We start from the raw sequence: 25,677 nt of genomic DNA, 5'->3' as shown, positions 1-25,677 counted from the left end.
GTGTTAAACTCATTTAATTTTAGTAACTAGGCCTGTAGAATGAGACGCAGGTGTGAGGCAGGGATCTGCATCCTTCGATTTTCCAACTCTTCTGTAAACATCTGTTTTCATTTTTATTTACAGATGTGTTGGAAGAAAATTTAGATTCAGAAAAACTTTGTTTCAGTTTTAATGGGTTTATTGATCCAGTTTTGGGACTGTGGGGAGAAACCGGAGTGCCCGGAGGAAACCCCTCCAGACCCAGATACGGTGGAACACACAGAAGAGGAAAGAGGTGGATGGAGGTGACGGGCAGTCAGTTTTCAGTGGACTTTCTCGTCCTTTTGAAGAAACTGCGGATTCTTCTCCACAGTGTGTTGTGCTTTTTCTGGCGAGCAGCGTCACCCTTGTGCTTCAGAGCCGCCAGCCTGTGCCTCAGCTCGTCCGCGGCCGCCTCCCTCTCTGAGATGGCCTGCTGGCTCGCCTCCTTCAGCTCCCTGCTGGAAGCCAGAAGTTCAGCCCTCATCTGGCTCTGTCTGGATTTCTCTCTGTCCACATCCTCCTGCAGCTGGCTGACCGTCCTCTCCAGACTGGATGTCGCTGCTTTGTGTTCAGCCAGGAGTTGCTGCATGTCCTCCTCAATCCGCCCTCTGTTTCACTGTGTTTTCCAACTGTGCTTTTAGTTGGAGCGCCCTCTTCGTACGCTGTATGGAGCAGGTGTCTGTGTAAACCCTGTTCTTTCTCTCACTCTCAAGGACCGTTTTCAGCTGCTCAGTTGTTTTTAAATTCTCACTGTAGGCCTCATCCTTCTTCTGAATGTCCAGAACCTTTTCTGAGAGCAGCTGTTTGGCCTGTCAGTACTTCAGGTCGAATTTTTTCCTCTGCTGCTCTAACCGAAGGATGATTTTAGTGTTTTGATTTCTCACTCTGTCAGTCTCTTGGTCCTTTTTCTTCAGTATGCCCCACATTTGCTTCTTTGGGACTTGAAGGGTGACTGCAGAGTGAGTTGGATGATAAGTGGCCATCTTTTCCTGCTCTCTGGTTGAGTGATAAACTCTTTCTAAAACGGTCTCTCAGGTCTTCTCTGCTCAGATGCTGAAACGTGGTTGCGGCCTGCTGCTGCGTGTGTCTGTGTCTCCTCTCTGGTCAAAAGTACTGCAGAGTAACTGAACAAACAGAAAGGAACTCTGAGCTATGACATGGGTGATGATGTCATCAGGCAGGCAGGATGAGTGATGTCATCAGGCAGGTAGGATGGGTGATGATGTCATCAGGCAGGTAGGAAGGGTGGTGATGTCATCAGGTTGGATGGTGGTGATGTCATCAGACAGGTAGGATGGTGATTATGTCATCAGGCAGGCAGGATGGGTGATGATGTCATCAGGCAGGCAGGATGAGTGATGATATCATCAGGCAGGTAGGATGAGTGATGATGTCATCAGGCAGGTAGGATGGGTGATGATGTCATCAGGCAGGCAGGATGGGTGATGATGTCATCAGGCAGGCAGGATGGGTGATGATGTCATCAGGCAGGTAGGATGGGTGATGATGTCATCAGGCAGGCAGAATGAGTGATGATGTCATCAGGCAGGTAGGATGAGTGATGATGTCATCAGGCAGGCAGGGTGGGTGATGATGTCATCAGGCAGGTAGGATGGGTGATGATGTCATCAGGCAGACAGATGTCATCAGGCAGGTAGGATGGGTGATGATGTCATCAGGCAGGCAGGATGGGTGATGATGTCATCAGGCAGGCAGGATGGGTGATGATGTCATCAGGCAGGCAGGATGAGTGATGATGTCATCAGGCAGGTATGATGGGTGATGATGTCATCAGGCAGGTAGGATGAGTGATGATGTCATCAGGCAGGCAGGATGGGTGATGATGTCATCAGGCAGGTAGGATGAGTGATGATGTCATCAGGCAGGCAGGATAAGGGCAGCTAGCTATCAGTTACCATAAACTATAGCTATTATAAATTCAAATATTTAACTATAGTGAACTAGAATAAGCTGTATTAAACAGAACAAGGTAGATCAACGTTTTCCTGAGTTTTCTTTGACTAAACTTTTCTTTTATTGGAGGGGTTTTTTTTTTCTTCAACTCCAAGTTCAGGGCATAGCTGTGTCCCAATGAACTGGATTTTAGATTTAGGTCACAAAACCCTGGTCAAAATCTGCTAAAAAAATATGAGTGCATCCTAAAACTGTTTAAATAAACACACAATGATTGTTTTCATCAGTAAAACAAGCCTGGTTTTCTTCCATCTCCTGCTCAAACAGTGTGACCCCAGTGGACAAATTAGGAACAGCATTTACTTTTATTGATACTTAGCAGTCAGTTATTTTTCAGCTTAAGGTCATCAATGAAGATAATCTTATTTTTGTAGTATCTGAGCCTGTCGGCACCACACTGAGACTTCAGACTCGTGTGATGAGCCGTCTGATGAGGGGCGCGTGAGGCCGAAGAGGGTCTCTCTTCATCTCCCCACATCCTCTCTGCAATAACAGCTGATCTGAAGACTTCTGTCAGACACCAGAGAGGCTCATCTGGTGAAATCTGCTCTTCTGAGCCTTGATTAGATGCTGCAGTGAAGCTCTTTCCATGTGGAGGTGCAGGTGATGCTGGAAGTAGCACCTCCATGAAGTGTGAATCAGCCACGAAGGGTGGGGAGGTGCAGGAGGAGAGACACACTGTGTCATATGAGTTTCTTTGTCTCTCTCCTGTATTTTGCATCTGTTGGACGCCCTTCTTCCTTGCTGTTTATCTCCATGTGCCATCTGTACAGCCGCTGTAACCCGAGACTCACCGTCTTGAACAGATCTGCTTTCTGTAGCTCCTTTCTGGGCTCCCAGGTCTCTTTACAGCCACATGCTGTTTTTACACTTTTATTCAGACATGTTGTGTGAGGTTATCTACATCAGCTTTGTCAAGTGCTAGCCAGAGATCTCCCAGAGATTTTCACATGTCAGAGAAAATGAGAATGTAGAATCCAGAGCAGAAAAGCCGAGTTTCGTTCTCGAGACGTGGTGTGTGGCTCCAGTGTGAAGAGAGCCGAGTACAGCGTGTTCCTGCTGATTCAAACAGCTGACGAGTGGAGCAGCGTGCGGTCGGATCGATCATCACGCCACTCCTCTTCTTATTTAATACTGAAGCAAAAAGCAATCAGCTGATTGCTGCCAGGAGGAGTCTGACTTCGCTCCATTCTTTGACTGTCTTAAGAGGTTTGTTTTTTGGATAGAAGGATTAGAATATGAGCAACAGGCGAGTGGTTTTCAGATGAAGTGTCAGATTTTCTGACACATATTTAGTCTTTAATATACCACAAAATTTGTTGTTATGCAAAATGTACTTACTCTGAAAGGCTGAATGAAGTCAACACATTGGTCCAAGTGTCTTTTTTGTCTTTTGAAACGGTTTCCTCATTTCTTAATGATGGCAACATTGTTTGATTGTGAGTTTTTGCTGCAATTTTTTGTCTCACCAATGTGTTTTTAATTATTTTATTTCAAAGTGTAGCACAGAAGAACGGCTGTGTATCTGCTTTAGCTGCACATGCTAACAGGGGCACTTCTTTTTTGCAGAGAAAAAAACTTAAAAACAAATCACCCTTTACAGAGCGCTCAGATTCCACAGTTTCTAAAGACCAGTTGAAGTTGTGTAAAAAACGCTGTGTCACTGCAGACTGCTCACGCGTGTGTGTGTGTGTGTGTGTGTGTGTGTGTGTGTGTGTGTGTGTGTGTGTGTGTGTGTGTGTGTGTGTGTGTGTGTGTGTGTGTGTGTGTGTGTGTGTGTGTGTGTGTGTGTGTGTGTGTGTGTGTGTGTGTGTGTGTGTGTGTGTGTGTGTGTGTTCTCGTATTTCTATCCTTGTTGGGGCCAAATGTCCCCACAAGGATAGCAAAACGTGGAACGACGTGCCTTGTGGGGACCTTTTTCCGGTCCTAAGTAGGAGAAACAGTGTTTTCTTGACCATGTTGTTGTTACTGAAAAAAGTAAAAGTGCAAAAACATTTCTTTAGGGTTAGGCTTTGTTTTAGTGTGGGTTAGGGTTAGGGTAAGGGTCAGGGTTAGGGGCTAGACATGAATGGGAGTCAATGGACGGTCCCCACGAGGATAGAAATACGAGACTGCGTGTGTGTGTGTGTGTGTGTGTGTGTGTGTGTGTGTCATTGATCCTGGAGTCTGGCTCTGCAGCATCTCTTCCTGGTGGTGCCTGGCTGTGCAGATGCTGATGCAGCGTGTGTGTGTGTGTGTGTGGGCCTGAGCCAAGCTCCACCTCTTCATGCTGCTTATCGCAAATGGACGTGGAGGAGGAGGGATGTGAGAGGAAGAAGGAGGGAGAGAGGAGGATGGAGGCAAGGGGGAGGGGATGGGAGGAGGAAGAGGGAGTGGTCATGGAAGTGAGGGAGAGAGGGGGAAGTGGAGTGGTCCGATAGGATGGTGTGTGTGTGTGATGGAGGGAAACTGTGTGTGAGAGGGAGCGAGGGAGTGAGCAGGCGCTGGACACAGCCAGGGAGGGGTGAGGAAGGGGGTGAGAGCGGGTGGACACCCTGACGGAGCGGCCGGCCGGCTGTGCAGCGGCTGGAGTGTGTGATTGACAGGAGGAGTGAGCGGGCGGGCGGCGGCGTGGCGCCATGGCAGGTAGGCCGGACCAGCTCCACCAGCTCCACCTGCACCATCAATATTTCAGCAGCCTTCCATCCTCCGTTTACCCCGCGCCGACCCCCCATCGTCCATTCCACTCCCTCTCAACACACACACACACACACACACACACACACACACACACACACTCACTCACACATGCAGCCATCCATATCTCTCGCTCTTTCCTTGAATCGCCTCCCTCCAACTCCTTCTTTGTCTCTTTCCTTTCTCTCATCCAGCTCTGCCTCTTCTGTTTCCTGGCAGCTGCTTGTGTGTGTGTGAGACGGTGTGTGTGTGTGTGTGTGTGTGTGTGTGTGTGTGTGTGTGTGTGTGTGTGTGTGTGTGTGTGTGTGTGTGTGTGTGTGTGTGTGTGTTCTCGTATTTCTATCCTTGTTGGGGCCAAATGTCCCCACAAGGATAGCAAAACGTGGAACGACGTGCCTTGTGGGGACCTTTTTCCGGTCCTAAGTAGGAGAAACAGTGTTTTCTTGACCATGTTGTTGTTACTGAAAAAAGTAAAAGTGCAAAAACATTTCTTTAGGGTTAGGCTTTGTTGTGGTGTGGGTTAGGGTTAGGGTAAGGGTCAGGGTTAGGGGCTCGACATGAATGGGAGTCAATGGACGGTCCCCACAAGGATAGAAATACAAGACTGAGCGTGTGTGTGTGTGTGTGTGTGTGTGTGTGTGTGTGTGTGTGTGTGTCATCACACATCAGCTGTAAATAACCCTTCACTGTAACGTGTGTGTGCTGGGTTCAGAGGGAAGTTAGCTTGTAGCGCAGAGTGTGTCAGTGTGTCGCCTGCTGAATATCAAACAGCCGTGGCCTCTGGGTTAGAAGGAGAATAATGAAACTCCACCGAGGTGTAGCAGCTGTGTGTGTGTGTGTGTGTTTGTGTGTGTGTGCGTGTGTGCGTGTGCGTGTGATAATTCAAGGGCATATTGGAAAGTGGCCGGCGCTGCAGCTCTTTTAAACAGGTGTCCTGACAGCGGAGGGCATGAAGGTGAACGGCGCGCCGCCCTCCATCTTTGTTTTCACTTTCCTCTCTCATCAAATGTTCTTTAATCTGCAGCAATCAGTCCACTTATGATAATACTGTGGAAGAAATGTGCGATTCTTTCAATGCATTTGTGGGATGAGCAGCTGGAAATGTGACTCCTTCCCCCCCCCCCCCCCCCTGCCTAATCCACATGCTCCACGCTGTATTTCTATAAATGCCATTCGCTGTCTTGAGCAAACTATCAAACATTCGGACATAGTTTGACAGGTTTCCAAGTCGACTGTGACGCTTCAGTCGAGCGTTCAAAAGCTTTCAGCTTGCATTAGTGTCGCTCGTTTTGCATGTTTTAACAGGTCCGGTTAAAAGAAGTCCAGTTGATTTGACTCAAGTAGAGTTTTTCAGAGTCCAGGTTTTTGTTTGAAAAAGCTGGATCTGGTTCATTTTGAAAGAGTTTTACTTTGTTTATATATAATCCAGCTGCATTTTTTTAAAGAGTTAGGGTCCAGTAGAAACAACAAACTGAGCTGAATCTGAACCTGTTTGTAGAAATCTGGTAAAAACTCAGAAATCCTGTAAAAAGCTTCTGATGATGTAAAGATGATGTTGATTCTGAACGGTCAAACAGAGACTCCTCTCCTCTTGTTTGCTCTTTTTTTATGGCTGCCAGCTAAAATAACGTCGCTTTATGGCCCCGTCCGTTGATATAAACATGATTATTGCGTCAGTCGGTTAAAAATTAATCATTTTTCCCTCTCGGCTCCCACGTCTTTGTCTTTTCTCGGCCTCTCAAAGCTCCTGATCTCCTCCCACCTACATGCTGTCAGCTCCTCTTTCTCATGTTCGCTTCTCTCTGTCGTTCAGGTTTTTTTTTTTTTTTAACTCCATCTCACTTGAATTTGAAGAGAGTTTACTCATGAATTACCATTTTTATTCATATTTTCATCCTGTCTTGTTTGGTATTCCACTTTCTTTTCTCTGTGTTCTCTATCAGCCTCTTGTTAAACGTGTTTTGCCGCTCCGGATGAATTTGATTTGGTTGAAAACCACTCAATCAGCTGTGCTGGTCATGTTTCCTGCAGACCCGTGTTTGACACAACGCTCCCCTGAGCTGGACGTTTTGCATGCAGATCGTAAATCTTGTCCTCGCCGTGTTGCTTCCTGCCTCATTTGGCTGCGAGATGTGATAGAGCTGACAGTAACAGTCCTGACTGTGTCTCCCGCTTCAGTTTACCGTGCTGATGGAATCCATCAGGGACCTCTGTAGTGGCTCCAGCCCAGCGACGTGAGCCTTAAAGCGCCTCTGGAAGTGTCAGTCTGTGGTTCCTCTCGCTTCATCAGCAGGGTGGATCGTATCAATATGCTCTGATGTCTCGACAGTCCAACACATGATGGATTCTAATTCATAGTGATGGAAAAATCTGAAATCAAAGCATCAAAAAGCTCAATCCAGACTCGAATTTGTTATATTATCACTTCGAGTTCAAAACATTCTGACATCGGAGCAGATTTCTGTGTGATCAAGAAGACGTGGTTTATTACTGTGGAGGTTTGGAAGATTTTTGTTTTTTTCTTTGACTTATTGGGGCTTTAATCTGCTCATGTGGGCCACAGATGAATAATCTGCAGTTAGCCTCTGATAATCTGATCATCCTGTGGTGGGGTCAGCGTGGCGGGCGGCGGCCCGGCGAGGGCGGGGCTGGATGACCCTGGAAGGAGCTGAGGATGAGAGGAATAGAGGGCGAGGAAGATGTGAGGAGAGGAAAGTTAAAAACTGCTGGTTTATGGCTTGGAAATGTGTTTTCTTTTTGACTACAGCAGCTGTTTGGCACTCTTTGTTGAACTGTACGCGTTGGTGGTGATTTTATTAGTGAAACTGCAGCAGATTCTTCACATTTTCAGTTGAAGAATGCAGTTTATTCCTCATTAAAACATTTAACAGCATTTTTAATCCTCTTTCTAAGCCTGCATCATTCTGCGTGTTCACTACAGCGCCGTACAGTGAAAACTTCTGCTAATGCAGAGAAATAATGTTGCTTTGTTTCTCTGTGAAAAGCTTTGTCTCTCTGCCTCTTCCTCCTCCTTCTTTTTGTGTCCCTCTCTCCTTCTCTTCCAGCCCGTCTGTTCAAACAGTGTGGTTGATGTTGTTTCTGTCATTCTTTGTTTCCTGCTCATTCATAGACTGACTTTAAATTATTTAAACCAGGCAACACTTCTTTTCTTCCCCCGAGAAACTCAAAACCACCAAGTCAGGTCTGCTCAGCACCTGTGCGAGTATAGTGTGTGTGTGTGTAGTGTGTATATATATGAATGATGTTTACTTTTAAGCATGTTTTACAGTCGGCTGTCGCAAATATTGACCCTTGACTATAATAAAGTTATCTGCATTGTTAAGAGTCGAAATGGATAAAGCAGCTAAAATAAACAAAACAAATCAAAAATGACTTTTATTGTGAAAAAATTTCTAAAAAAAAAGATAAAAACACCCTAAATGACTTTTGAAAGGTGCATTATGGAGTTTGCATGTTTCATGCGAAACAGCAGCCCCTGCAGGCCTTGAGCGTAACTGCAGCTTAGTGAAACGCTCGTGCCTGTGGCTTGCACCCATGTACATGCACAGAAGAGGGGAACTCCTTCCTCGCTCTTTTAGTAGCACTCGAGTAAATTTAAGTTTCTTTTGCCTGGTGGGGTCTGTGCTGGAGTTGTGGCAGTGCAAGAAGCTGGTCTTTTCTAATACTCCTCAGCTGTTGCTCGCTAAGCATCTGGCAGAGTAATGGCGGACAAAACGAAAGCTCCGCGAGTTGGGCCAGCGGGAGCGCGCACTACGTCACATCCTCTCAGATTCTCCCAGTGCCGGACCGGCACTGCAACTTTCAAGTGACCATTTAGTGGCTGTTAGCGGTGCTTACAATGAATATGTCAGGGCACATTGGACACATCATTGAATATTTGTAACATATTTATGGTGGAAAAAAAGTATTTCTCAAGTTGAAAAACTCCTTAATGCACCTTTAAAGGAAAAGTTCGGTTTAAACAGCTTTCACGTTGTTTATAGAATGAAGTAGAACAATGAACTCACCCAGAAGGCTTTTCTGATCCGAACAGTGCTTCAGGAGAAATTTAGATCCAAAATCGAGCGGCGGACATCCCTACGTCTAGCAGACGGGGCATCGGTAACACCACTCCTAAAACGGCTTTAATTGTCCAAAAACTCATTAGTTTCACCAATATTTTATCATGGTCGGCTCACGCCTCTCCTCCACGACAGCCTGGTGTCGAGATAAATGTTGTTGTGGTTTTGTTGACCTCTGAACTGAAAGCTTTGTTTACGGCTGCCGCGCACATACGCAATACAGCTCTGGCAGGAGTTCTTCTCTTTGCCTCTGCGCTCACCTTTCGATGAGCTCTTAATCTGTATACTCTGGCCCAAAACTGTAAGGACAGACACCCTTCATGATCAAAGTTCTCGTCCACAACGTCTTCATCCGATAGATATTCGTCCATTTTGCACTGAACTGGAAGAAGAAAGTTGTTGTGTAGCCTCCGGTTGCCCCGGAAACAATGAGCCGTACTGCGCATGCGCGCGGCAGCCGTAAACAAAGCTTTCAGTTCAGGTAAGCAAAACAACAACATTTATCTCGACACCGGGCTGTCGAGGAGGAGAGGCGTGAGCAGACTATGACGAAATATTGATGAAACTAATGAGTTTTTGGACGATTAAAGCCGTTTTAGGAGTGGTGTTACCGATGCCCCGTCTGCTGGACGTAGGGATGTCCGCCGCTCGATTTTGGATCTAAATTTCTCCCAAAGCACTGTTCAGATCGGTATATTGCTCTACTTCATTCTATAAACAACATGAAAGCTGTTTAAACCGAACGTTTCCTTTAAAGCGATACTTCAACATTTTGGCAAATTGGCCCATTTAGCGCAATTCCTTAGTCATTTGGAACAGCATACTTACTTTTTTGTGAGGGCGAGCTGTTGTTTATTCAGAGGTGAGTCGGGGAAGGTTTTCAGGACGGACACAATGGAAGTGGATGGTATTTTTGTTCCCCCTCGTAAAACTCATCAAATACACAATCCAACAACCCAAAACACTTTGGTGGACACGTTATAATCCGCACATTCACTACGCTGTGGAACACCAACAAATAATATTGTAGCGTTACGACACTGAAGCAAATACTGGGAACTACTTTTTCTTTTGAAATCACTACACCCAGACGCCATGTTTAGTAAGTAGTTCCGTCTTAGCAATCTTCACATAAACAACTCAGTCTGGTAATTTTGCATTAATATTTCACAGCGTAGTGAATGTGCGGATTATAACGTGTCCACCAAAGTGTTTGGGGGTTGTTGGATTGTGTATTTGATGAGTTTGACGAGGGGGAACAAAAACAGCATCCACTTCCATTGTGTCTGTCCCGAAAACCTTCCCCGACTCACCTCTGAATAAGCAACAGCTCGCCCTCACAAAAAAAGTAAGTATGCTGTTCGAAATGACTAAGGAATTGCGCTAAATGGGCCAATTTGCCAAAATGTTGAAGTATCGCTTTAAGGAGAAACAGTTCTGTTAGAAAAATGATCAGAAGAATAAAAGCAAAATGTCACTCATACCCCTTTCCCACTGCAACTAGCGGGTCGTCCCGTGTCTGCCACCCGCTAACTATCGCCTTTTTAGACGCCTTTCCCACCGCCTGCAGACCCGCGTCTCACCTCCTGCTGGCGAGCCGCGTAGCTGCATTTTCCCGCACTGATGGTGTCCCACGTTGATGACATCATCAGCGCGACGGAGCAAAACGAAAGTAAACAATGCAGCGGAAAACAGTCCCTGTTACCTGTAGACGAATCTCCTCTTGCCCACGGATCAGGGGAAGCTCTCTGGTCTCGCTATCTTGCCATTGCTGACTCATGTTGACGAAGGAAATCTCACGCTGTGTCCAGAAACAACAACTAGCGCGCTAACTTAGCCGCGCTGCGTCGACGTCATCATGTAAATTCCCGGATTTGTCCCTCCCACTAAAAGCCGGTAGAAAGCTGACCCGGGAATTTACCGGGTTGATTGCAGGGTCGAACTACCCGGGTCGAAATCCCGGGTCAAACCTTTTCCCACTGCCATGATTTAGCGGGTTTAAACGGGTTTTTTGGCCAGTGGGAAAGGGGTAAAAGAGTTGAAAAGGCTGTAATATCTTAACATGAATAATATAACCAAAATATTAGTTTTAGCTTTAGTATTAGTTAATATTACTGTATATATTATAGTTTCTGTTATATTTTAAGATTTATGTTGTACAGATCTTTCTTTTTTTTTAGTTTTCTAGCGGTATTCTGACTTCGGTTTGCACTATTACTTATTCTTATTCTTTATTTGCCCCCCTTCATTACTTTTTTGCACCCCCGGTGTCCTACGAACCTCTCTGCACCTTTAAATTTCTCCACTGTGAGAATAATAAAGTCTATTCTGTTCTAATCTAAAATTATTAAATCATGCAGAATGATATTAATAAAAGGCAAAACGTCTAAAAACAGCCTCACTCTCCTGAACTGTCGCTGTTAAAGCTCATATGTTCAACTGAGGATGCTGTTTTGGGAAAACTGTATCAGACTTTGTAAGCTGGGCTGTGCTGGTTGGAAAAGTTCAACATGTTTTGTGGCTTCAGATGAATTTAGGTTTTCCAGGACCGTGGAGCGGCTCGTCACCGCTGACAGGTGAGCTGCCGCTTCACCAGCTGTTCCGCGGTTCTCACGCCGTCCCGTCCCGTCCCGTCTCGTCCCGTCCAGATGACACGGTGTCGGCCAGCAGCAACATGGACATGGAGGACCGCGTCTCCCACCTGGAGCAGCGGCTGCAGCTGCAGGAGGACGAGATCCAGCTGCTGAAGGCGGCGCTGGCCGACGCGCTGCGGCGACTGGGCTACTGCGAGGAGGCCGCCCAGGGCCAGCAGGCGGGCGGGGGCCACCCCGGGAGGAGGACCCTGGCTACCTCAGCCTCAGCTGCACCCACCAAGGGTAACTCCGTCCTCCACAGCCTCATCCTGCTCAGTCAGTGTTATTCTGAGATTTCCTGTTTCTTCATGCTCCACTGATGTGATTGGCTGTCAGACACTCGGTGATCTAGTTTTTCATGCTGCAGCTGTCCTCACAGCTCACACAGCTCTTTGAATTGAGCCTTCTTGAATCTTGTCAAAACTGCAGCGTCTGAATCTCTCATGAAGGGACGGCAGGCTGTGATCGTGCATCTCATTAACAGCTGATTGCTGATCTTTATCTCGCAGTGCGTCAGCTCCTGCAGGCTCTTCCCTCCAGGCCTCTGAGTAACGGCTACGTTCAGCAGAAGCGCCTCCTTTCCTCCCCGTCTTCTCCAAAGAAGGAGGTGCTGCAGTCCATTAAGAGGTACGACCAGGAACCGGGTCCGGGCTGCGTGCTCGTGTGAAACCGCAAAAGTGATTTTAGTGAAAAGAAAGCACAAAGATTTTCTTCTACAGCTGAAAGTTTATATATGGAAATTTTACATTGCTGGGAAATTACAGATGCATTGAAGGTGAAAAAGCAAATGATGTATAAACAGATATTGGTGTTTGTCTTCGTCCTCAGGAAGAGCATGTCCACAGAGCGCCTCACCCTGGTGAGGAGAGAGATGGCAGCAGAGAGTCGCAGTCGAACCACCTCATCCAGCAGCTCCTCCGGGGGGAAAAGGTAACGAGCAGCCTCCGTCCGCTGGAGGGGAATCATGACCTCCAGCTCCTCATCTGAGTTTTTACCCTCATTTTCACTGAGCTCACTGGAAACACTGCTTTATATGTGACTGATCAGCATAACGGTCTTTCTTTAAATTCTTTTTTTTCCTCTTGAACAGTTTTAAACATGTTGCTGCCAAAAAAAAAAAAAACACCAGACTGAGCAGAGAAAAAGAATTTTGGTTCGTATTAAAGAACTTTTATATACATAGAAAACATTTAAATTAAAACAAAATTTTCCATTAGTGAGAGTTGTACAAGCTTGCATAATTTTTAGCTTTAAAAAAGATTTGTGAATGAAAATTTTTTTTCCCAACTAAATTCAATTGTTGTCAATAAATCCCATTTCTTCATTTGAAAAGTCGTTAACTGACCAAGAATCAACTCTGCCAACATGTAGATAATAAGACAGAGAGAGAAATACTTGCCTGGGCTCTTTGTTTTTGTTTCTATGTTCTGACAGAGGCCGGCAAAACGCAGGAACAAAGCAGAATTCAGGTGTTTGTAGTAAAAATGTAAAACTGCCTGAGACTTCACCACTGTGTTTAAAGCGGCTGACATTCCCCGGTGAAACAGAGGGCTTTGGTTTAATTTACCCTGCTGCTGACTGAACGGTTTCCTCTCTAACACCCTAACTAGTAATTGTTTCATTAATCATTAAACGTGGGTATTATTACCTCCTGTAATGCCTCAAGTCACCACCAGGGGTGCTGTTGCTGCCTCCTGTCAGACTCAGATGATCCCAGGTCAGGATCTTTGGCAGTATTTGTCCTGAGGCTCAGGTCGACGTCAGGCGTGAGGTTTGAGTTCGTCCCTCTGGAGACTGCGAGGCCGGTTCTGCGCTGCAGCGTCTTTATTCCGTACGTTTTGAAGAGTCTCGCCGTCACGTGTGTGTGTGGGGAAACTCCCACGGTCTGCGCTTCATCTAAATTCCACATGCCACCATGAATTATGTCTCACGCTTCATGACGGCTCTCTGCAGCCCCACGGTCCCTGAAGTATCCACGACTCACAGCCGAAGGAGTGTTTTCACTCATCCTGATGGCTTTTGGTCTCCTCTCTCTCACTGGATTCTCTTTTCTTTTGGAAAGGTCCTTTTTTTCTTCCCTCTCATCCTCCCTGCCGCCTTTCTGCTGATGGATCACATTTCCAAACAGTTCCCTGTGAAGCGGGAGGTGTGGCTCATGTGCAGAGGGCCGGGGAGGCGTGGCGTGGGACGAGCAGGAAGCGCGCTCTGATTGGCCGGTCCGGGGGCTTTCAGGCCCTTATAAAAGTTTGCAGAGTGAAGGAGGAAGTAGGAGTGCTGCTGTGGCTGTGGACGGAGACAGAAAGCTCCCTGATCTGACTGCTCGCTGCTGCCGGTAGTGTAACGGTGACGGAAACCCTGCAGGCATGAAGAGGTCGTCCAGGTAAATCCCCGCTTCACAGCAGACCGTCAATGGTTGACAGAGGAGGAGGAGAAAGAGAGAGAGTCAGGTTTCATTCAGTTTTGGACTAAATGTTTGTGTTTGTAGTTCTGATCTTTGATTAGCAAAATGATTTTAAATTAAATGTTGATTTATTGCAGCTCAATAAAGTCGTCACCCTCATTACTGCAGTAATGAATGATAAGCAGTGTTCTTCATGTGTGGCGTTTTCTCTTGAAGACAGCCTGTGGGAAGTTGTGTTCTTTGCTGGAACTGTTGTCACGCTAGCGGATCGGGGCGGCGGGTGTCTGCGTCCGCAGGGCTGAGGGTTGCTGTGTTGCTGTGGGGAGGGGCAGCCGCATAGTGACATGAAGAAAACAGAAACCAGAGCCGGCCCTGCGTGTGCATCATGCTTCAGATCGGATGAAAACACGGCAGTAATGTGCAGTTTCCCGAACATCTTTGAGACTTTAATGCTGAAACTTGTTGAAAAAAGTGACTGGAAATGCTTTTAATTTGAAACTCAGTGTCTTTCTTTCTTAATGCCAGCAGTGTTTGCTGAGTCTTGCGGGCCCAGTTAAAACAAACAGACATGGCGCATTTCTGTGCAGTTATAAAACACAGAGATGAGACGAGATGGGATGTGACAGGAGGACCAGGAACTCTGTTCTCAGCACATCTGACAGTCAACGGCTGATTCTGTTGAACCTGACTGATCCTGGCAGCATCCTGCTTCCCCGAACCCCCCGAAGCCCCAAAAAAGACACAGAGATCACTGCATGCACACTTTTTTGCAAACTTCACACTGTCGGCTGCACACACTGCCTTAACGGCCCCGTTTTCTTTCTTTAAGGATTAATTTTCTAATTAATTTTGCAGTAGTTTTCCATGCGGACTGCTTGGGAGGCGTTGTCCGCCATCAGCTGGAGGCAGAGGCGGAGCTGTGGGAAGGACCATTACCGAGTCTGCACGGCTTGCAGAAGCACTAACATTGATTGCATCTCCCACTTAACATGCCGCAAACATACTGGGCTGGTTTCCATCATCAGGAAGGCGACTTTATTGCCGCTGCCTTTGGTTTCAGCCGACGAGCCTGTAAACTGTAACGGGAAGGAGAATGATGGACAAACGAGGAGACGTTTCATCGTCCATCCGTGCCCGAGTGAGCGAAAAAGGAGGTGACAGCCTGGAGCGTTCCTCTGGTTAAAAAACCACGAGCGCACAGGGAGAACGTGCAAACTCTGCACTTCACAGCTCTTTTTACCAACTCCAGACAGTTTTCACAGAGTGACGTGTGAATAATCACTTTAATCAGATTTTTAATGTCCCTCGTTTCTCTTATTTGACACGTTGAGGCGACTCTGTGACTCTTAAACACAAAAATAGTTCAGTAATTTGTCAGTTAAAATTAAAATAAGCATCACGTCCCGTCATGTGGCCAAATGACCACAGGTAACGGCGAAAAAACTAAATGTTTAAACTCATCAAATATTGTAATTGATATCTTTATGAATGAAATATTCAACTTCCATAAATGCAAAAGACACAATAGTTTTGGTGAATACAGCAACACCCGATAGTGAATTTTACTGGGTCGAAACTCTGCGGAAATGTTTTGAAGTTTGCAGATCTCAAAGTTATTTCAGAAAAGTGATGCTTTTTATGTTTGTCTTTAAAAACAAAATATAAATACAGAAATGACCCAATTATAACAGGTTGGAAAAAAAAAAGCTAATTCTGATAAAGCCAAAAGAGCAACACATCTGTATCATGTTAAAATATTTTCCGTTCATTTGAGCGGAATAATGGACGGTGATAGGCGAGGAAATGGACGCTCACTGTTTTATCTTCCCTCAGTCTGAAGTCCACATCCATTTCCTCTCTCTGGGCATCATTCATGCTTTTTCTCTCATCTGAAAGAGACTTTTCTAATTAAGTTTTCTCACAGAATGAAGCAACCTCATCTAAACTGGTGTATTAAAGTACTCAAAAATCTATACAGGCTTGTGAACAGCAGTCAAACTTGATTTTGAAGAGAAGAGTAAAACCAAATGTTTAATTCTTCATCACATGACTCCACTTCTAAAAATGTAAAGTTAAATCGAACAAATGACTCAAGAGGTTTAATATTTTTTTAATCATGACTTATTGACATAAATTGCAAAAACTTCAATCTCGGATATTTTGATACTTCTTTACAAAGTGAAATCTAACTACTTGAATAAATAAATCAAAAGTTGTAAACGGGGCCTTAAATTAAACCCAGTTTCCAACCTTGAATGCTGAACAGTGGAGGCGTGTTGCCTTTATTCAGTTCAGAGAAGGTTCCATATTTTCCAGATTTGCTTGACTCCCATTTTAAGTTTGTTAAATATAAGCGATGCCATGTTTGTGCACAAGGGGGCAGCAGTGAGTCCAGTCGTGTATATCTTAATGACTGAGAGCTCTGCACTGTTTCTTCTCCAGATACTCTCGTCGTATCGGACTGAGGACGGACCGATGCCGTATGTCCAACGCTGGGCTGTTAGCTTGCTAGCTGTTAGCTGTTAGCTTGCTAACATCAGAAGCGATCCCTGTAACACAAAGCTGAACAGAAACTTCAGTTTTAAAATAGAAACATTACTTGCTGTGTCTGTTTAAAGTTTTCTTTTCTTTTTTTTTCCCCCACTATTGAGGTTAATTGAGCTTAAAAGATTTTCTAAAAATGCGACGGGAAACTTTTTCAAGGCGGTGCCTGAATTCTGAGAGGAGCTGCGTGAAGGCTCGGTGTTTCTGGGTAAATTGTTTTCATTGTGCAGAAGGAGCCAGCAGAGCGCTGAGCCCGGCCTGTCAATGCGTGGTCTGTTTGTGCGTTCCCTCTCCCTGGAAACCCGGTGAGTCGGACTGCCGCCACACGGGCTTTACACGCCCTGTTCGGCTGCCAGTTACCCAGCATGCATCGCTCTGCACTAATTACTGGGAGCGGATCAGTGGCTGGGGGCTGAGCGCGCAGACACCGCTCGGCAGACAAACGGGCCTTTATGTGGGGAGTTGAAAGAGCCGACAGGCCGCCTGGTGGCCTCCGGCTGCCGGGAGACGCAGCAGGCGCCGCTCCGGTCCTCCGATCGGACGCCTGTTGGCTCCGCGGTCCCTCCTTTAATCTCCTTCACATGATCCACGCTGTGAACCAACGCAGACACACACCTTCTGTCCTCCGTGTTCCCGTTTGCTCCTCCACGTGTCGCCGGTTGGTTCCAGAGAAACACCTGTTGGAGAAGACGACTCCGGTTGTGCGTTCAGCGCTTCAGGTTAACTCCCTCTAAACAAATGTCAGGACGGGCGAACACACGCCGCTCATCCTGGTGATTAAAGGTGTCGTCCTGAAGGTTTTACAAACAGAACACCACCGGCTCCAGTTCGATCGGCGGCTCCTCTGTGTGCAGGATTCAACCCATTTTTATTCAAACTGCAAAGAAGCATTTGGTCCCACACTTGCTTGGTGACTTGGTGAAATTGGAGTCGTGCACTAGTAGAAAAAGCTTTAGCGGAAGGTAAACAGAAGCACGGAGACCAGTCCAAGCCTTAAACTCACAGATACAAAGTCTGGAAGGAGAACCAACCTCCAGGGACAGAAACACAAACACAGTTGTCGGCCTGTGTGACGGTCGGGTGTCAGCCACACCGAAAGCTCAGCCAAGAACAGAACAGCAAGTACCAACTCCGCCCGGCCCATCGTGGGGTGGGATCACAGATATTTGAGTTTCTACTGAAATCTACGTACGAATCCCCCATTTGACCACTTTCTGACACTATTTAGCCATTGCCGTCGTCATGGCGATGGGTTGACGGCGTCCCGAGCTCGGGCCGCCGGCGCCCGTGAAGAGCTGACAGTCTGCTGAGCCGGCGCCCGTCCGGAGTCGTGCGGTCGGTTCGGACTGACGGGTGGAGCGGTGAGTTGTGGCAGAAAGGCTGATGCGGCAGCAGGTGACAGGTTGGATTGACCTCCAGGATGAAACGGCCGCTCGCTTCCCCGCCGGCGGTCTGGCTGAGCTCCGCGCCGCCTGCCAGCTCCCGTGTTGACTTGATGTCTGCTGACTGCTTCAAAGGCTTTTTCACTGTTTGGGCTCAAGACCACATCTTTCACTCATTCTCTGTCGCCATCAAAGAGGAACGGCTGCGTTGTTTTTCCTGTTCTAACAGCCGACAGGGCTGCCATTGTTAAAGTCTGATGGTTTCTCATTATTACCTCGCAGCATAATAACCAAACTGATCAGTAAAATCTGACACAGGCTGGACGGAGATGTGTGTTGGTGGTGAGAAATCAGCTGTGTGTTTGTTGATCACAGATTTCAGTGAGTAATTGCGTCCTGACGTTTCGGTCCGGCCTCTCATTACGTGGATAAACACTGTTTTCCATCACTTGATTACATGATGAGCAGAACCCGGGGTTTCTGCTGACTCTGCACTCTGCAGCTCGTTACCGCTGACCCTTCCAGTGGAGCGTTGAAGGGTGCAGCCTGCAGAATGGAGAATAAATAATTCACTCATGACCAGGAACAAAGGAAAAACCCTGCATTATGTGTTCTGTGTCTTTGTTTGACTTTCCTTCTTTGATGGTTTTTTCTTTCCTCTGTTTTAGCAAATCCAAAGAATGCACCTTCAATGCAGGTACCGGAACGTTTCTACCCTGCAGATTCTTCATGTCTGTGCCTGTGTGTGAAGACGATTCAGTCTCCTCTCCGTCTCGCTGTCTGTGCAGAGGACGGCTACGTGAGGATGTTCCTCCGCGGCCGGCCCGTCACCATGCACGTGCCGTCCCAGCAGAGGGACGGCTACAGCCTGGACCTCAAGGCGGCGCTGCCCGACCACAAGCTCAAGCTGCAGTGGGTGTATCCTTCCCGTTCTCGCGGTCGGTTCTCGGACGTCCCCTCCGGCATCGGGTTTCCTCTTTAACCCGGGCGCGGCTCAGGTACGGCTACCGCGGCCGGGACTGCCGCTCCAACCTGTACCTGCTGCCCACCGGGGAGATCGTGTACTTCAACGCCTCGGTGGTGGTGCTGTACAACACCGAGGAGCAGCACCAGCGGCACTACCTGGGCCACAACGACGACGTCAAGTGGTGAGCGAGCCCAGGACCGGAGTGTGTGTGGAGAGGTCACAGTGTGTGTCAGGAGGACCAGAAACTAAAGCAAATTGAGTCAGATAATGAAAATGTGACTGAATAGCAGAGTTGGAGATGGTGATGATGGGGATGATTACCATCCTTCTCTTTGTTTATCGTCGGCGTCCTCTGTGGGTCTCTTAATGAGAACATGTTGACGTCCTGAATGAGCTTCAGCCGCTCACATGTAAACATCGCCGCCCCCTGGGCATGCTGGGAAATCTACTCCGCTCTGCAGGGAAATGATCTGTTTTCTCCCTCCTGAGTCCTCCTTTATCTGACTACATCTGTTCTCATGGTAAAAACCTGCAGTTTGGAAGAGCAAAGTCTAATGTTCAAACACATTTTGATTTAAATCAAGGTTAGAAGCCATATTCCAGTTTTTATCTGACCCGTTATCGGCCAGCGTTCGTCTTGAAGTTAGTTTCTCTTTGGGACAGTACAGCTTGGGTGTGAGTGGGAGACAGACTTCAACAAAAATCTGGAACGTGGGTTTAATGCTTCTTCTGAATGTCCTGCTGCGTGTCTTTAAAGTTCATCCCGATTACATATTGTGGATGGTTGTGAATGTTAGAGGATTTTCAGGTGATCCCTGTTAACCTGGAGCTGCTTTACAACAGTTAGAGTCTAACTAATATCTGTGTAACAAACCTACTATACTTATTTGTGTTTTGTTTTTTTTCCCCTCCTCAGTTTGAGTGTGCATCCTGACATGGTCACCATAGCAACGGGACAAGTGGCTGGAAACTCTAAAGACGGGAAGGTACCGCTTCACGCATTAACCCTCTCATTTCCAGAGCCGTGGAGGAGAAGACGCTGTTAGAGGCAGAATAGCTCAGACAGTCGGGAAGCCCGCTGCGTCGCTTCACGTCGGACGTGTTTGTGCATTTCCTCCAGCTGCTGGCGCCTCACGTGCGCGTCTGGGACTCGGTGAGCCTCAACACGCTGCACGTCATTGGAATGGGGGTGTTCGACCGGGCCGTCACCTGCGTGGCTTTCTCCAAGTCGGTGAGTTCACCGCTGATTCTCAACAGGCGGGTCGCCGCCCGAAAGCAGGTCTTCTCTCATCTTCTTTGGCTCCGTCTTTCAGAACGGAGGCTCCTTCCTCTGCGCCGTGGACGACGCCAACGACCACATCTTGTCAGTCTGGAACTGGCAGAAGGAGAAGCAGCTGGCCGACGTCAAGGTCTGCTCGCCCTGCCCGTGGTTTTCTCACGCGTTGGGTCAGTAATCGGGTGGAAGCACACACTGAACGCGCCGTGTGTCTGCAGTGCTCCAATGAGTCGGTCCTGGCCGCCGTGTTTCACCCCACGGACGCCAACCTGATCGTCACGTGTGGAAAATCTCACATCAACTTCTGGACCATGGAGGGAAACACTCTGACCAAGAGGCAGGGCCTGTTCGAGGTGCGAGCGTGAACTTGTGAACTTATGAACACATGAACGCAGTGGATCCAGGAGCACATCCTTCATATTCTGTTTTTTTTTTTTTTTTTTGTTCCCTTCAGAAACACGAGAAACCAAAGTACGTGTTGTGCGTGGCCTTCTCTGAGGATGGAGACGCCATCACCGGAGACTCCAGCGGGAACATCTACGTCTGGGCCAAAGGTCCGTCTCCAAGGCCCAGTCTGAGCGTTCCGTTTTCACTCTTTCATCTGAGACGTCAGCCCGCATCACGGGACGGTTCAGTCATAATCCAGGACTGAGACCCGAACCGAGCAGCAGGTGGCAGCGTTGCTCCAAAGCAAGAGACGAGCCAAGCCTCACTGTTCCCGCTTTGCTGCTGAAATGCCATGAAGATGAAAACACACAGTAATTCTGCTGAAACCTTTCGTTCTGAGAAGCAAATACTTTTTTTTCTAACTTCCAAGATCTGAAAGTTCTTAAATCATACTGTGTTTTGAATATTCATAACGCTAAACTCCTGCTGCCCACTGGAACAGCTGGTACAGGTGAAAGCTCCGTCTGCTTTCTGGGAGTTTTTTCCAGACATCATAAAACAATATAAGTAATGCTGTCAATCGATTAAAAAAATGTAAAAAAAAAAAAGTAAAAAAATGTAACTAATTAATCACAACTTTGACCATAGTTAATCGCGATTAATCGTGCAATTTGTGAGTTTGTAACCAACACAGAAAATCACCAAAACATAAATGTCCACAAGAGGATATTTGTAACACTTTCAAGCTTCTAATGAAGAATCTAATTCTCATAATGCAAAACAATGTCCCGTAATGCACCAGTACTGAACAGGAATGGAAAAATGTCCCATAATGCACTTGTACAAAAAGAATGTCACATTATGCACCTGTGCTGCACAGGGATGGAAAAATGTCCCATAATGCACCAGTACTGCACAGGGATGAAATTACCTCTCAATGACAGTAAAATGAGTTTTGTCTCCGAGCCAACTGCTGACCTTAATTCTGTGGTTAATCATGACTTACAAAAAATTAATCTTTGACACTCCTCCATGAATTAATCGCGATTTAATGCGATTAAAATCGACGGCACTAAATATAAGACAAGAGTCTTAAACCTTAATGACTAAAAGAGCCGTTTTTGTGATTTTTTTTTTTTTTTTTTTTTTTTTTTTTCCCACCAATTCAAATTTACCTGGAGTCATGTTGCATTTATAAGGTTTCAATTAGAGTTTAGGAAGGCAAACATCTCATTGGATATTCTGCTGTTTTTGTGCCTGATTTTAGCAGCTTCATGTTTCTTTTCCAGCATTTTTCAGACAATTTTGACAATTTAGAAAAGAATGCTTAAGTTTATAGCTATTAAAATAAGAGTTCTTAGTGCCTGTCCTCAAAGTCTTTGTGCTGAAATATCCTGAATACTCACTTACAAATCCATTAAGCTGTATTTTGTGTTTGTTCTGAAATGTCTGGACCTGTACAGTGGGAGGAGTCAGTGGGACGGTGCTGCATTCACCTCCTGGCGTCTGTTTCCGCTCAGGTGGGAACCGCATCTCTCAGGTGGTGTCGGGGGCCCACGAGGGGGGCATCTTCTCCATCTGCGTCCTGAAGAACGGCACCATGGTGTCCGGAGGGGGGAAAGACCGCAAGGTGGTGCTGTGGGACAAGTACAGGAAGCAGTCCGAGATGGAGGTACGAACACCGGGCCAGTCAGATCCCCAGCCTCCTCTGAGTCTGTCTGATCGTGTGTGTGTGTGTGTGCGTGTGCGTGTGCGTGTGTGTGTCCAGGTGGGAGACTCGTTCGGGCCCGTCCGGGCTCTGACTGAAGGAATATCTGGAGAACTCTTCATTGGAACCACGAAGAACGCCATCCTGAGAGCCGCCTTCCCCGACACGCTCACTCCCATCGTCCAGGTAGGACCCTCGGGACACAGCGGAGTCGAACCCGGCGTCCTCCGCGGTGCCGGTCTGACGCCGACGCCTTGCAGGGCCACACGGACGAGCTGTGGGGTCTGGACGTCCACCCCTCCCTGGAGCAGTTCGTCACCTGCGCTCAGGACAAGCAGGTCCACCTCTGGGACACCAGCTCCCATCAGCCCCTCTGGAGCAAGACCATCGAGGTGAGGACCGCCGGAGGAGACGCGGCGCCCGGCGGGAGAAGGGGGCGGGGCATAACCAGCTGAACGACCTGATGATCAATGAGTGTTAATGTTCCAGGACCCGGGGAGGTCTGCAGGCTTCCATCCCAGCGGCGCTGTCTTGGCTGTGGGGACCATGACCGGGAGGTCGGTCTCTGGACTGTCACACACACACACACACACACACACAAGCTGGCATAATGAGGCACTCAGCAGCATTTTAACTCTTTAAGGACATTCATGAAGCAGAGTTACATTTGTTCAAGTGTCAAAACGTCCTTATTTTCACTATAAAAGATATTAAAACACACTGCTAACCAAAATCACACGTTTCACTACTTTTTTTAATCTTCTGAAGCCCTAAAGTTTCATCGATGGCTTTTGCTTCCACATAATGAGCACGACTGTCCTGCAGAATTTAAATAGAAAAAACATGGAAAGTGCTGCAAGTGTGGCTTTCTGAAAGTGTTTATGGTAGTTTATCATATGTCTAAGCTAAACGTATCAATGAAGTGAAACCAACTGGACAAAAAGATGAATTATTTGATAAACAAGCTGCTTACAGGCTTGTTTGAAGTCGAGATGTACTGTTTCACTGGAATGTGTGTGTGTGTGTGTGTGTGTGTTGCAGATGGTTGGTGCTGGACACTGACACCCGGGATCTTGTTTCTATGCACACGGACGGGAACGAGATCATTTCCAATGTGAAGTACTCTCCAGGTGAGGCGTGGGCCGCTGCCCTCCGCCCCCCCCCCCCCCCCCCCAGCCTCTCTTAACTCTGCTCTTGTTTCGTCTGCAGATGGAAACTTCCTGGCCGTCGCTTCCCATGACAACTTTGTTTACATCTACGCCGTGACGGAGAGCGGCCGGAAGTACAGCCGCGTGGGGAAATGCACCGTAAGAACGCACACGTTGACACACACACGTTGACACACACATTCACCCCATCGCTGCAGTCAGGAGGGTTCGGTGTTCCTGTCGTATCTTCTGCTCTGGTGGACTCGGTTCCGTTCCAGGCAGATCTCTGAGACTTCCTGTCAGTAACCCGTCCTCCTCCTGACCCGGGTGCTTTCTGCGTCCTCAGGGACACTCCAGCTTCGTCACACACCTGGACTGGTCCGTCTGCAGTCAGTACCTGGTCACCAACTCAGGAGACTATGAGATCCTCTTCTGTAAGACGGAATCTGGACACTTCACGCTCTGAGTGCAGCATTTGGACGCTTTCTGACCGATCGGCTGAAATAGGTGACGTTCGGGTGGAATCTTATCGTTTCAGGGGAGGCGTCCAACGGCAAACACGTGACCAACATGGACACGGTGCGCAACCTGGAGTGGGCCACGTCCACGTGCACCCTGGGCTTCAGCACCTTCGGTGGGTTCACTTCACTGACGGCTCTGTTTCGTCCGAGGCTGCTGAGACGAGCGGCGCCAGATTCCACACTCTGGTCTCACAGAACTCTGGTGCTCAGATTAAAAGGAGTGAAATAAAAGCATTGAAACTGCTCAGTGCACTGTGGCCTCCAGGGGGCGCCACAGAATCAAGAACAAAACTGTGGTTATTCAAATGACTTGATGTTGATTGATGTACACCATTTATTCACTTATTGACAGGATTTTTCAGTCCACCATGTGAATTTGATCACATGTTATAGATTAAAAACAATATTTTATTTTTTAAGTGCATGGATTCACCTTGAAGGAGGGCGCCATATTGGATTTAGGGTGGCTCTGCTGCTAGAATAAGCGAGTGTGGAGAGGACGAAACATCCATCAGAGCCGGAGAAGCGCTCTGCTTCAGCTAGTTGAAGTTCGGAGAGAAAACGCAGGAAAAAAGAACGGCAAAATGTCCAGTTTCAATACGCAGTGTGAGCGATGGCAGCAGGAAGCTCAGATCAAATTAGAGTCGACGTTTCACGCTCATATCTCATCTAAAGTTCATAAAGATGCATCACTGAGACACATCTGCAGAGAAAAAAGGCCAAATTGATCAAAATATACTTTATTCCTCAGAATGCTGCTTGTTTTCAGAGGCTCAGGCAGATTCTTCCTCTTCACGCGACTCATCCCAACACGGCTAACGGTGCTGCTGCATTGAAACAGTAGAGATTGTCTTTTGCTTCAGTTCACGGCTTCATTACAGGTTTTCCTCTGACGACTGGGCCTCAGGCTGAAACAGGCCACCGCTGAATATTAATGTGACACTCGCTCTCCTGCTGCCTTCCTCTCTCTTCCTGTGCGTCTCCCAGGAATCTGGCCAGATGGAGCAGACGGCACGGACATCAACGCCGTGTGCAGGTCACATGACGGAGCCCTGCTGGCGTCCGCCGACGACTTCGGCAAAGTGCACTTGTTTTCCTTCCCCTGCTCTCAGCCGAGGGTAGGTCTCACACCTCGTCACCTGAGCACATGCAAACAGCAGACAGAGAAGGATCCAGACGTCATTAACTCCCCCCCCTCCCCCCCCCAGGCTCCGAGTCACGAGTACGGCGGCCACAGCAGTCACGTGACCAACGTTGCCTTCCTGCACGACAACAGCCGCCTGATCTCCACCGGCGGGAAAGACACCAGCATCCTGCAGTGGGTGGTGGCCTAGACGGTGCTCGGCGACCCCCCCCCCCCCCCCCCCCCCCCCCCCCCCCCGTGCCTACCTGTGACCCCTGGCATGACCCCCGCCGGCCCGCAGACGTCCCGTCACACTGGATGAAATGAGGAGAAGCGTCCTGCTGTTTGCTGTAGATCATAGAGGAAATGAGTTTTTCTGTCACAGGAAGCGGCGCCGCTCCACACCGTGAGACCTGCGACTCTAGCGTTAGTATTGACCGTGCCTAAACTATTTATTTCAACTCCCTTTAACCGGGAATTCCATCTATTTTACACGACAGGCTTGTTGGTTTCTGAATGCATGTCACGTCGTCGAGTATTATCTATTTTACACTCAATGGTTTGAATAAAATGTTGAATTCAGTCATCAGGCTCGTAATGGAAGTACGAATTCACTCCACAACTCGGACATCTAAGATTCCTGGAAGCATGAAAACTGCGAAACACTGAGTTGTTTTCAGGTGGACCTTCAGCAGAATGTAACGCATGTTTGTCGTCACAGAACAAAGTGATTGTATTAGAATTCCTAAAATAGGTGGGATTCCCTCCTCTTAAAAAAAAAAAAATAACAGAGACTGGCTGGACTCCTGTTTGCCTTCTTATCGCTGTCCTCCG

General features: G+C 47.5%; 1 protein-coding gene across 4 annotated transcripts in view; it reads left to right on the top strand.

The window, feature by feature from the left end:
- Window positions 1-25,068, top strand: part of eml2 (EMAP like 2) — a 26,253-nt gene extending 1,185 nt beyond the window's left edge. Inside the window, exons 1-22 of one of the 4 annotated variants that reach the window (XM_030108639.1) lie at window positions 4,526-4,620; window positions 11,402-11,629; window positions 11,896-12,013; window positions 12,215-12,316; window positions 18,382-18,410; window positions 18,502-18,631; window positions 18,712-18,861; window positions 19,597-19,666; window positions 19,801-19,911; window positions 19,994-20,089; window positions 20,175-20,309; window positions 20,411-20,510; window positions 21,864-22,015; window positions 22,112-22,237; window positions 22,312-22,443; window positions 22,541-22,608; window positions 23,093-23,181; window positions 23,261-23,358; window positions 23,546-23,633; window positions 23,738-23,833; window positions 24,708-24,838; window positions 24,929-25,068. In XM_030108639.1, the coding sequence (XP_029964499.1) occupies window positions 4,614-4,620; window positions 11,402-11,629; window positions 11,896-12,013; window positions 12,215-12,316; window positions 18,382-18,410; window positions 18,502-18,631; window positions 18,712-18,861; window positions 19,597-19,666; window positions 19,801-19,911; window positions 19,994-20,089; window positions 20,175-20,309; window positions 20,411-20,510; window positions 21,864-22,015; window positions 22,112-22,237; window positions 22,312-22,443; window positions 22,541-22,608; window positions 23,093-23,181; window positions 23,261-23,358; window positions 23,546-23,633; window positions 23,738-23,833; window positions 24,708-24,838; window positions 24,929-25,054 (2,382 nt within the window). In that variant the 5' untranslated portion in view covers window positions 4,526-4,613 and the 3' untranslated portion in view covers window positions 25,055-25,068. Of the gene's footprint in view, window positions 1-4,525; window positions 4,621-11,400; window positions 11,630-11,895; window positions 12,014-12,214; window positions 12,317-13,653; window positions 13,767-18,381; window positions 18,411-18,501; window positions 18,632-18,711; window positions 18,862-19,596; window positions 19,667-19,800; window positions 19,912-19,993; window positions 20,090-20,174; window positions 20,310-20,410; window positions 20,511-21,863; window positions 22,016-22,111; window positions 22,238-22,311; window positions 22,444-22,540; window positions 22,609-23,092; window positions 23,182-23,260; window positions 23,359-23,545; window positions 23,634-23,737; window positions 23,834-24,707; window positions 24,839-24,928 lie in introns of those variants that run through there. The other 3 variants (XM_030108636.1, XM_030108637.1, XM_030108640.1) reach the window with 3 other exon arrangements.
- Window positions 25,069-25,677: the final 609 nt, after the last annotated feature.

The sequence above is a fragment of the Salarias fasciatus genome, chromosome 14 (assembly GCF_902148845.1).
Source record: "Salarias fasciatus chromosome 14, fSalaFa1.1, whole genome shotgun sequence".
Taxonomy (NCBI): Eukaryota; Metazoa; Chordata; class Actinopteri; order Blenniiformes; family Blenniidae; genus Salarias; species Salarias fasciatus.
This window is presented reverse-complemented; position numbering and strand designations above follow the sequence as displayed.